Source organism: Squalius cephalus (genome assembly GCF_949319135.1).
Source record: "Squalius cephalus genome assembly, chromosome: 5".
Taxonomy (NCBI): Eukaryota; Metazoa; Chordata; class Actinopteri; order Cypriniformes; family Leuciscidae; genus Squalius; species Squalius cephalus.
Genome location: NC_137126.1, coordinates 37,454,426 through 37,466,727, shown reverse-complemented (window position 1 = coordinate 37,466,727; position 12,302 = coordinate 37,454,426). Strand labels below are relative to the sequence as shown.

Sequence of the window (12,302 nt, the reverse complement as noted above, 5' to 3'; positions counted from 1 at the left end):
GACTTTGACTATTACTATTTTTATTCATCAAAGAATCCTGAAAAAAAATGTAGCACAATTTTGACAAAAATATTAAGCTGCTTAACTGTTTTAACAATGATAATATGAAACGTTACTTGAGCACTAAACCAGCACATCATTTCTGAAGGATCATTTGACACTGAAGATTGGAGTAATGGCTCCTAAAACGTCAGCTTTTCCATCACAGGAATAAATTAAATAAAAATCAAAAATCAAAAAATCAAATAGAAAAATATTATTTTAAATTGTTGAGCTGCTCTGGAAAAAAGGGCCTGCTAAATAAATAAGTTATTCTATAAAATGACGGGAGGTTTTAGTGACATCTCACACACTGTATTATTTTTCTTGACCAATGGCAGCTTCTCGTTTCCCTCATTCTCATTTCCATATCCCTGATCTATGGGATAACTGCAAACAAATCAGAAATATAAACCAATAACTAATAATAATTGTCGTAAAGGCACTGACAGAAATGTGTATTTTTGCAAGCCATCTGAGATTAACTGAAGATCTGCAAGTCTAATTTTACAAATAACTCTTTTATTAAATTATAAAAACAGACATCGAACCCCATGAGAGGGATTGGAAAGACAGTGTGCGTGTGTGTGTGTGTGTGTGTGTGTGTGTGTGTGTGTGAGAGAGAGAGAGAGAGATTGATTGGTGTGTTCAGCACTATTCTTTATGTGTGTCAGCACAAGAGGGTGTTTGTGTCACAGTGAAGGCCTGACTCTCCTCATCATCCTCTTCCTCTGAGCTGCCCATCACTGCGGCACTAAGAGCCTGCAGTGCCCCCAGCAGACCTGAGAGAGAAGCAGGATGAGGAACCAAGTCAAGTGTGAAAGAACATTGAGTAGACAAAGCAAAATAAATGAATGAATCAATGTATGAATGAACAAATAAAATAATCAAAGATTTTACAATATTATAAAAAATAAATACATATCATGTGCAAAAAAGCATTAAAAACCAACTGCATAAGTGAGTGTCAGTGTATGCTTACGTTCAGGAGTTGGAGGATTGCTGCACTCAGACTGAAGATTATGTTTTTGTTTCAGAGCATCGGTTGTCTGAATTGCTGATCTTCTCAGTCTTTTATACTCATTCATCAAACCCTGTTCCTGAACCACTGCCTGCACACACACAAAACACTATAAGGCAAGGAAAACAGAAACAGATCTAAACCCCACATTTAGATATTTGAACCAAGTGGATTTAAATACGACTTCCAAAAAATTGTTTGCATCTTTGACAAGTTAAAACAAAATATCACACCTTATGTTAATCTCATGTGTTTTTTTTTTCTCAGCAAAATTTGTTCTGAAATTAGCTGTAAATATTTGGATAGTAAATTTAAAGCTTCAAGTTTGATTATAAAACTTGCGATGAGCACCAATTGAGCCAGGACTGCCACTGATTCCCCCTTAGAGAGAATAGATGAGTATGTGAGTATGTGTGTGTGTGTGTGTGTGCGCGCGCGTGTGTGTATATGACTCACTAGGAGAAGGTTGCAGTCTTTGTCCTTGTTTTTTAGCTGTTTCTGCAGATGTGTGATCTGTTTGAGTGTGTGTTCTGTTCTCTCTCTCTCTCCTTCTTTCATCTGTTCTTTCTCTCTCTCCACCTGCCTCTGAACCTGTCGCAAAGCTACAACTGCACACATATAAAACAGACCGTGTGTGTTCAGTTCCGTGCAGACACTCAAGAGCATTATTCAGAAATATATAACATAACATTTGTATGCAAACTATATATGTATACCTGCTTTTGTGTGCTCTCTCCTTGCTGTGTTGAGTTGAGCCTCCTTGTCCCTGAGCTTCTCTGCACACACACTCTCAGCTTCTGATACCTTTTGTAAAACTGCACAAACATACACATCTTCAAAAAATAAGCAACTGTACTGTTAGATGTTGTACACTTTGTAAATATTGCATGGATATAAAGAAGCACAAATGATTCATAATTAGAGTATGTGAGCTGAGTGGAAGCAGAGCTGCATGATTTTGCCTGGAGCAACGAGCAATTGATGTCAGCAGAATTCACCGTGTGTTAAGCACAGTGTTAATAGACTATTAGCAATGAGAATTAAAGAAAGATGGAATTTGTGGAGTGAATACAGAATGCTCTGTGTGGGGAGGGGAAATTACCATTGCTCCACTCACACACACTGTTTTTCACACACCTGAGTCACACTGCTGCTGTAGTCTCTGGGCCTCAGCACGGAGCTCCCCGATGGTCCCCTCATGCTCTTCACATTGTCCCTGAATCTCCATTCGCATTATTTCTGATGCCTCCAACTCCTCTCTGCTGCGTGACAGAGCTTCCCTCAGGTGGCTCAGCTCTCTCTCTCCTGTAATGTGCATACAACACACAGTTAGGGCTCCTTTATTTAATCCACTCTATAAACATTCAGTGTTAGGCTGGGGTTTGTGTACATACGCTGCTGCTGTAGTTCGGACAGGGAGGCCTGGATGAGGTCTGGTGTACGTTTGAGCTCTTGTGTGAGTTTGTCCCTGTCTGCACTCAACAATGCCACCTCAGCCTGGAGACTCTTAATAAAGCTGCAACACAGAGAGAAGATGACAGAACGGAACACTAGCGTATTGCTTATTATACACAATTTACTACTAAAATAATTGCAGGTGAAGCTGTACACATTATGCAATGATTAACATTTCAAAAAAAGTTTTATACTATACTGTCATCACACAATCTCTTGCATGTTTAGTTTAGAAAAATTTGGAAAACCGGTTTTCTTACCAGACTGATCAATTAATATTAAAAGATAAATATAAAGAAAAGGCTGATGTTATTTTGCTTATTTCTCACATTGGATATAGAAGGTTAAGGTAGTAGTAGTAACAACAATTTGTATTACTATCATAATTATTATTATTATTATTATTATAAAGAAAAGGTAGAAAAAAGGAATGCTGATATAATTTCTGGATTATCTGTCACACTGGAAAAAGGTTAAGGTAATAATAATAATAATTATTATAATCATATTATTATATCATTGACAACAACAACATGCAAAAACTATTATTATGTGTATATTATTATGATTCATGGGATAAAATGTCTAAAACTCATACAACTGATGTGTTTCGGGTAATTTAAAATATGTATATATACTGTGTATATCTATATCTATATATCTATATACATATATATATACTGTATTATGACTGTGCTGAAACTCAAGGATCTTTTCTGGCTTTTCCAACAATCAACGGTGAAGTCACCTTAAAACAAAATAACTACTCAAAATTGACATTGAATAACAATGTCTCTAAATCTTTCCCATGATTCTCTACCTCTCTGACACTGCCGGCTCTGGAGATCTTGTAGCTTTCTTGGTTCTCCACAGAGCTTCTTTCCTCAACAGCAGCCCTGCAGACAAACAACACACGTTACTAAAAGTGAAACGCACTTGCACACGCTCACACACAGATGACAATCTCACCATGTACTGTGTCCAGACGTTTGGCAGCGAAGGCGAGTCTCTGGTTCAGCTGACTTACACTGGACTGAACTGCTTCCATCTGACCTGCCTTCATCTCTATGGCTGACATCACCCTGATGACAGAGACAGAGAGAGAAAGATAACACAGAGAGAGGCAGATGTTTATGGATGAGCGGACTTCAGGGGTTTGGTCAGAGGAACAGTCAGCTTTAATCTAATCACGACAGTCATGTTGGTGTTTAGAAGAAGAAGAAGAAGAAGTAGTAGTGGTTTTATTTATATGTGACCCTGGATCACAAAACCAGTCACATGTCGCACGGGTATATTTGTGCCAATAGCCAACAATAGAATGTATGGGTCAAAATGATCGTTTTCTATTTTATGACAAAAATCATTAGGATATTAAGTAAAGATTATGTTCCATGAAGATATTTAGTAAATTTCCAACCGTAAAAATGTAAAACATTTATTTTTGTGAGTGAATGCATCACAATCGCGAAGATAAATGGTCAACTTTAAAGGCGATTTTCTCAATGTTTCGATTTATTTGTACCCTCAGATTCCAGATTTTTAAATAGTTGTATCTTGGCCAAATATTGTCCTATATACATCAATGGAAAGCTTATTTTATCAGTTTTCATATGATGTATAAATCTCAATTTCAAAAAATTTACCCATGTGACTAGTTTTGTGGTCTAGGGTCACATATAGCATCTTTCCGTAGCTCAAGGTCGCTTTACATTGTACATTACAATACATTTACACACCCGCACACACATTACAATCACATAAGGACACATATAGTCACATTATCCAAAATACATATTAAATAGATATGTTTTAGCTGAGTCTTGAATGTAGCCATAGATGAGATATTACGAAGTGTAAGGGGTAGTGAATTCCATAATTTAGGAGCATTGACACTAAATGACCTTCCACCTACAGTAGACAACTGGAAACGAGGGATGGACAATAAACCAAGTTCAGCTGATCTAAGGGACCGGGCAGGGAGGTTGAGTAAAGTAGATCAGACAGATATGGAGATGGAAGACCATTTAATGCCTTAAACATTAGAATTAATACATTAAAGTGAATACGTGATGCCACGGGTAGCCAGTGAAGGTCATGAAGCAGAGGAGTAATGTGAGCAGAACGCCTGGTGGAGGTGAGAACTCTTGCTGCTGAGTTTTGAACATACTGTAATCTTGCAATAAGTTTTTGGGCAGACCAAGAAATAGAGCATTGCAATAATCCAGACGTGATGTGATTAATGCATGAATTAAGGTTTCAGCATCAGCTAAAGTGAGAGAAGAAGTGCAATATTACGAAGATGGAAAAAAAGAGTTTTTAAAGTGGATAAATATAAATGATAAACAGTAGTGGGCCAAGAACTGAACCTTGAGGAACACCCTGTGTAAGCGAAGCAGTGGCAGATCTATACCCTTGTATGGTGATATAGTACTTTCTGTCGCTGATGTAAGAAATGAGCCAGGTAAGAGCGGAACCAGTGATGCCGATATCAGAAAGCCGAGAGATCAGTATTTCATGGCAGACTGTGTCAAATGCAGTGCTTAGATCGAGAAGCATCAAGATGTTTATTTACCCTGAATCCACGGACAAAAGAATGTCGTTAACCACCCGAAGAAGAGCAGTTTCAGTGCTATGAGATGGGCGAAATCCTGACTGAAAAGGTTCAAAAAGACCATTAACATCTAAATATGATCGCACTTGCGAAGCCACAACCTTTTCAAGGATTTTGCTTAAGAATATTAAATTAGATATTGGCCTGTAATTGTCCATGTTTAGATGGTCTAGGCCTGTTTTTTAAGAATGGGGGTCACCGCAGCCATTTTTAATTCTGCTGGGACAATGGCGGAAGACAAACTACAGTTTATCATATGTGTTATGAAGGGTGCAACCTCAAAGACACACTTCTTAAGCAAAACAGAAGGTGTAGGAAGGATCAAGCCGGCAGGATGTGGAATTAGACTTCACAATTAGATCACTTATGGCAGCAGGAGTAGTCAGAGTAAAAGCAGAGAGAGAGTTTGTCGAGTGAGCTGAATCAGATAACATCAAATGAACATTTGAGTCACTTGTATGAGGGGTGTCTTTGGTGATGGATTCAGTGATTGACTTCAGTTTGTCTGAAAAGAATTGGGAAAAGCTATTCACAAGCACCCCAGAGCCCGAAATAACATTGTGAGTTTGTTAACCATAGCAAAGAGTGATTTGGGCCTGCATGTGGAATTCCTAATGGTAGAGGAGAAATAAGAAGATCTTGCATCTTTGAGGGCTGTACGGTAGTTGAGCCAATGTTCTTTAAAAGCCAGAGAGTGCACAATGAGTCCAGTTTTCCTGTATAGTCTTTCTAGGCGGCGACCCTCAGTTTTCACCATTCGAAGTTCAGGAGCGAAACAGGGTGAGGCACGAGTAGATGGAACCAGTCTAGTTTTAACAGGAGCATGCCTCTCAAGTATTTGTGAAAAAGCATTATTGTAAATACAGCAGATTTCTGAAGGACAGTTAGATAGCAAACATTCTGACAAGGTTGAAGCCCTTATTGAAACAGAGAAAGCTCAAGGGGTGTGACTGTGTGTGCTACCTGTGTGCAGTTCCACTGATCTCATTCAGTGATCCCTCTGTGCTCTTATTGTGCTCTTTCAGCTGAGCATTCTCCTGTAGAGCTCCGTCCAACTGTTGCTGTATTCCCTGAACACACACAAAAAGCAAGCACACAGGCTTTCAGAAAAACACACTTGCCTGTAGGCGCTACAGAAGAAAAGTTTTGGTGCTGTCACCGTGTAACACAGCTGATCAGCTGGACAGCTGCTCTGCATGCAGTGAGTAATCACAGATGAACAACGCGATGCTAAAATAGCAGATCTTCAGTGAGTCAATGCTGAACAAGCTTAAACCTCCCTAAGCTCAATCCAACCTGCTCAGGCTGTTAAAAAGCAAAGATAAGAAGGCAGAAGGAGATGAGCTCATGAGGGTTAGAGAGAAAGCTCAAAATCTGATGCTGAAATGATTATGTGAATATCAATGAGCTAAACTTAAGATATTTAGTGAGTAACCCCTTAAATTTCAGTCTGTTTCTCACACAAAGCAATCACATGACCTGGAAGACCTGGAATGTAGTAAACCCTTTATCACACCATACCTGGTTAGAACACGTGTAACAATGTGAAAATGTATATATTGAGTCCAGAAACCCAATATGAATGACAGCAACACAGATGGCATCAGTGCATACTTTAAGGCCTGTTTCACACCAAGAACGATAACTATAAAGAGAACAATAACTACTCTATTAGCATCCACACCAGTGGAGGATATCATTGTTTGTTATGTCATCTGCCACTTCAAATGCTTGTGCTTTAAAGCAGGAAGGATTCTGATTGGCTGTCAATGTTTTTATCGTTCATCAGCTAGAAAATCTCGTTCTGAAAGTGATTCTAATGAAATTGTGAGTGTATCAATCAGCTCAGGGCACTGATCAGGGAGTTGGCCTCAATTGTAAAAATCCTTCCAGTGCACTGAAATGCTCACTGCCTAAAAAAGTCCCACAATGCACTGTGAAAACCAAGGAGCATCAATGCTCACTATGTTCCCTTTTCTGAAGCATGAAATAAAACATATGAATACTTGAATACTGAAGAAATTGAATAGGGGAAAGTCTTATAAAAATTATAAAAAAAAGTATTATAAAAAAAAGAAAACTGGAAAGTCTTCCCTGAATAAATTAAATACAGATTAATCCTTACAATTAAAGTTACAAAAGTTATCAGTTTAAAAGCATGGGCATTAATGTTAATCAAACAACAAAAGTCAAATCAGAAACAATTATTAATATTAGGCTGCTGTCATCCTAAGAGCTGCACAGATCCATTACTCCATTGGAATTATGCATTAAAATTATCGATTTTTCTTTTATGCAAATAATCATTAGGATATTAAGTAAAGATTATGCTCCATGAAGATATTTTGTAAATTTCCTACCGTAAATATATCAAACATTTATTTTTATGAGTGGATGCAGCACAATCGCGAACATAAATGGTCAACTTTAAAGCCGATTTTCTCAATGTTTGATTTTTTTGCACCCTCAGATTCCAGATTTTCAAATAGTCAAATATTGTCCTATCCTAATAAACCATACATCAATGGAAAGAATATTTCTTCAGCTTTCATATGATGTATAGATCTTAAGTTAAAAAAATTGACCCATGTGACTGGTTTTGTGGTCCAGGGTCACATATGTGCATATGTGTATGACAGAGTACCTGCGCTTGTACATGCTGTAACTCCAACTGGGCTGTTTTGTCCTCTAGGTGGTGCTGAAGGACACTGTTCTGCGACTGCAAACACTCTACTTCCTGCTGTAGAGAGGATACCTACACACATTTACAGATTCATAAATTCATTATTCACACATTCAAACATGATAAAACAGACAATTATTTAAAATGTGTTAATGACATCAGCTATTTGTCTTTTTGATGTTGATTTGATTTTGATAATCACAATTTTATAAGCCATAATTTAACAGATTGAGAATTTATTTTAGATTGATTCAATTAATTGACACACTACTGTTAAAAGCTTGGGGATGGTCCATCTCTTATACTCACCAAGGCTGCATTTATACACCTATACCTATTTATACATCTATACAGTAGAAACAGTAATATTTCAAAGCAGCTTTACAGAAAATGCATGAGTGCACATTACAATTTAGAGAGTGATCTATAGACCTTATGTAGCCCCGCTCCTTTTCAGCGATGCGCTCGTTGTCTTTTGACTTCCGGTCTGTATTTTCACAGCGATCTTGGGTATTTATGAATGAACGGCTCGTTTTAAAATCTTCCTGGTCTACTGACATTTGTTAAGACATCTGCTTTAAACATTACAATCCTCATGATAACTTTCGTTAACTTTACATTAAGTAAATCCACTTCAAAAGCTAATAACTCCTGGACAGCAATGCCATAGAAATATACAGCGCGACCACAAAAACAGAAGTTAAAAGACAATATTCTAAAGATGGCAGTGCCCTTGTTTCTCTGGCGCATAAGGTCTATTATGAGGTAACTGAGGTAACTGTCTAAGTTATGCATTTCAGAAATGTACATATACAAAACCACAGTTAGCAAAAAATGTATTAATTTAAACAATGTAATAATTTAATGCAGAAACAATGAGCTCATTGTTTGTTAACAAATGATTATCTATGTAATGAATATCTATGATAGTACACTATGTATGTGTGTGGGAATTTGTTTCTATTACCATGTTGTGTAGTTGTGATTTCTCTGTGTGGAGTTGCAAGTCCCTTGTCTGCAGTTTAACAAGCAGCATGAAGACCTTTTGCCTCCAAACACTCAACATCTGCCCAGCCTTACTGCCAGAGTACAACGGGTCCGTCTGCACCTACACACATAACAAGTATCACTAAATGTACTAATGAATTCTTAACAATAAAACTGCATTTGTCATTCAATTCAAACACTAAACGCATATCTATATGCGTGTGTAATCTTACCTGTTCGCCTAGCTCTTTTTCTTGAATGGATAGAATGTCACTGGATGCATTCACTCTGACATTCAGTAGCTGGACAGATAGAGACAGAGCTTCCTTTTCCTTCTCCAAATGCTATAAACACACAATCATTATAAAATTAATGTAGTCACTGGAAATAATAATGCAATCACCACAATTTACACAAGCTGATGTACTGATGGCATTTCAGTAGACTGCACATGTGTGTGTGTGTGTGTGTGTGTGTGTGTGTGTGTGTGTGTGTGTGTGTGTGTGTGTGCGCGTGTGTGTGTGCGCGTACCTGTATCTGTCGTCTAAGCTCTTCATCTTCTTTTCTTTCAGTGATGTTGCTGCCAATGTATGTACGCAGTTTCTGCACACACTCAGACTGTTCCAGCCATGAGCTGTTCAGGACACTGCATAAACACATTTGGAAAAGTGTTTATGTCATTTAGAAACAGTTATATGAGCAACTTATTTTTTATATACTCACCTCAGCTGATTTTTCAGCTCATCTCTCTCTGATATCACTTCTTGTATTTGGGTCCTCAGTGAGGTCGCTTCCTGTACAGCATCATTTATCACGTTCTGATATTCAAGGAGGTTAAAAGTTAGATCAGTTAGATCCTAACTGCTAGTGCAGTGGTTCTCAACCAAGGAAAAAAGGTCAACAGGATCTTAAATAAATTCATATTCATATATTAAACAATCTAATTCTAATAAGTTAAAATTATTAAAAAAACACCCAAAAATAAAATTAAGAAAATCCCAATATAAACACCCCAAGAATAATGATTAATTCAATTATCTCAACAAAATATTTTGACATAATTATTGCATAAATACAGATACTATCTTAGCCTACATAGGGGAGGGGGACCATTTGAATAATGTGTTGAAAATACAGGGGCCTTTCAAGTTAAAAAGGAGAACCACTGTGCTAGATGGAAAAAAGGTGTGTAGTGTTACTTTAAGACACATTTAATTGATCAGAATATCATTGCACTGGAAACAAAATATTCCTAATATTGTGTCAATTATGCCTTACCTGTGTCTCTAATTTTTGTTGCAGTCTCCCCATCTCCTGCCTTGAGTCCTGTAACTCTTTCTCCAAACGCTGACATTCTAATTTATACTCCTTTTTTAAGGTCAATATCTAGACACACAAAATAAAGATGTATTCAGAAACTAGCTTTTCTGACCCTAAAATACACATTCTACATATATGTTACATACACGTAAAACTGTTTCTTTAGAATCAGAGAATAAGGGAATAGTGTATCCATGTATTTACCAGGTCTTGGCTCATACTGAGTTCAGACTTGCAACTCTTCAATTCACTGTGTAACTCATCGCGCTCCATAGACTGTCTGCAGACACACACACACACACACATTTCAGCCTACATACACAGTGAAAGTATCAGACATGCAGTCAGTCAGTTTGAGTAATTGTACCTGTTTATTTGGCTTTGCTGATCTCTAATCTGCTCTTTCAAACACTCTACTCTTCCTTTCAGACGCTCCATCTCGACCATCATCATCTCCTTGTCTTCTCTTAACCTTTCCACCTGCAGAGGTTTTGAGCTGCTCCTCTCATCTTCTGGCAACCTGACAGAGAGAGATGAATTTTTAGACAGACCCCTAAAATCACTAGACTGGATTCAACAGGGGTAGTGCTTGTTTTGTGTACCTGTGGTCAGAGCGCTGCTGTAACATTTTCTCGCTTTGGTGTTTATGATGGACGGGCCGCCATGCTTCCACTCCATCACTCTCGGTCCAGGCGAGCCCCTCCCCATTGAATTTAGAAGGGGGCGGAGCTCTGAAAGGTGTGGACTGTGGCAGATCTTGGGTGGGTGTGGCCTGTGAAGCTGTGGGCCGGGGCACAGGACCCCCAGTAAACTGAGCAGGTGTCATCAGAGGAGAAGGGTTACAGACAGATGCTGGGAGACAAACAGACAGACTGATATTATTATACTAAACACAGAATGGCAGAAAGAAAGAAAGACTTGACCTCTAAATCTCTCTTTTGAGTATGTGTCCCGAGCATCTGGGAGTCTTTTTATCTTTATATTCACACTTAACGTTACAATATTACAGATGCCTGGCATACAACACAACAGAACTGCTCATTATCTTCCAAGTTTGTTATTTTTAACCAACGTTTGGCTTTCTTCCAGTTCACTTTAACCCTGTAAAACCTCAAAAGGAAATAATAGTCAGGAAAAAAACAAACACTTTTTTTAAATGGAAGTTTATTGAACCTTTATTGATACTTTAGAGACCATAGAAATGTGTATATCAAATGTTAAACTGAAGGCTTTATTATAGCGTTAAAGTCCTGCGGTGTGAGTGACAAATGAATTTTTAGAAGTACAAATAGTCCATGTAGAGTGACTATGGAGTTCATTTGAGATATATAAATTGCAATTATGATAATATACAATACTGTTTAAAATTAAGTTAGATGAAATTTCGCATATCAGACTGCCTGGCATGTCATGTCAATAAGTTACCCTGATGTAAAGACTAATATACTGCTTATTTTGATTATATAAATTGTAATATCACAAATATTAATTAACTGATATATATTTATATAAGAGCACCAGCACATTTGGGTTTGTTTATACCGGTCATTATTCGGATAATTTTGTTTACCTCCGTCAGGAGCTTTCATGAAGTCCGCAGGCGCGTTAAGCCTCTCTGCTTTCCACAGATCCATAATAACCTCTAAAAGCAGAGTCTTACAAAAGAGGTATCATATAAAGTAGTTAAAATTATTAAATCGAAATGTTTTGATGAATATTTCACGTCACAATTTTAGAAAGTGCGCGTCCTCCCCGCCATTGAGTTCAAAGCTGCGCGTGCAGTTGTCACGGCACTGACGGCAGAGATTTCCGGTCGGTGCGAGCCGAGGTACGACAGCAGCGCCCCCTGCCGTGTCGTTTGAAAAACTAAATCAACTATACTAGAATGCAATATATTCCCATTTTCAAAATATTTGAATCGATATATGTATACACCCGGTACTCCTTTGAATCATTGTCATTAACCTTCAATGTTGTTTTTGCTCATCTTCTGCATTTGAAATTTCCAAAAGACAATCTGCTGACACTGAGGGGCCGAGTGTGAACAAACCATTATCTACTACGTGTTTATTTCTGAAACTTGACCAGTTATTTAAACTATACTTTTTTACATCCAGGGTGCACATTCTTTTACGTTTTTATGAAGTGTGAGTGTTTTAAAACATACATGCGTATGCTTACTGCAT

The 12,302-nt window shown here is 37.7% G+C and overlaps 1 protein-coding gene across 3 annotated transcripts; it reads right to left on the bottom strand.

Moving 5' to 3' along the window:
- cchcr1 (coiled-coil alpha-helical rod protein 1) lies at positions 1–11,920 on the bottom strand. 3 transcript variants are annotated; one of them, XM_079873042.1, is made up of 19 exons: positions 11,687–11,920; positions 10,719–10,968; positions 10,484–10,636; positions 10,321–10,396; positions 10,075–10,182; positions 9,520–9,614; positions 9,328–9,442; positions 9,030–9,140; positions 8,777–8,917; positions 7,771–7,881; positions 6,090–6,196; positions 3,485–3,597; positions 3,336–3,411; positions 2,455–2,576; positions 2,198–2,365; positions 1,777–1,875; positions 1,517–1,668; positions 1,022–1,151; positions 1–821 (listed from the first exon to the last, which is right to left on the bottom strand). In XM_079873042.1, the coding sequence occupies exons 1-19, from the start codon at positions 11,748–11,750 to the stop codon at positions 694–696; spliced, it is 2,319 nt and encodes a 772-aa protein (XP_079729168.1). In that variant the 5' UTR covers positions 11,751–11,920; the 3' UTR covers positions 1–693. The 3 variants fall into 3 exon arrangements, with proteins under 3 accessions (XP_079729168.1, XP_079729169.1, XP_079729170.1); XM_079873043.1 differs by having other exon boundaries at positions 7,771–7,866; positions 11,687–11,858; XM_079873044.1 differs by having other exon boundaries at positions 9,520–9,590; positions 11,687–11,858.
- Between the last annotated feature and the right edge of the window lie 382 nt (positions 11,921–12,302).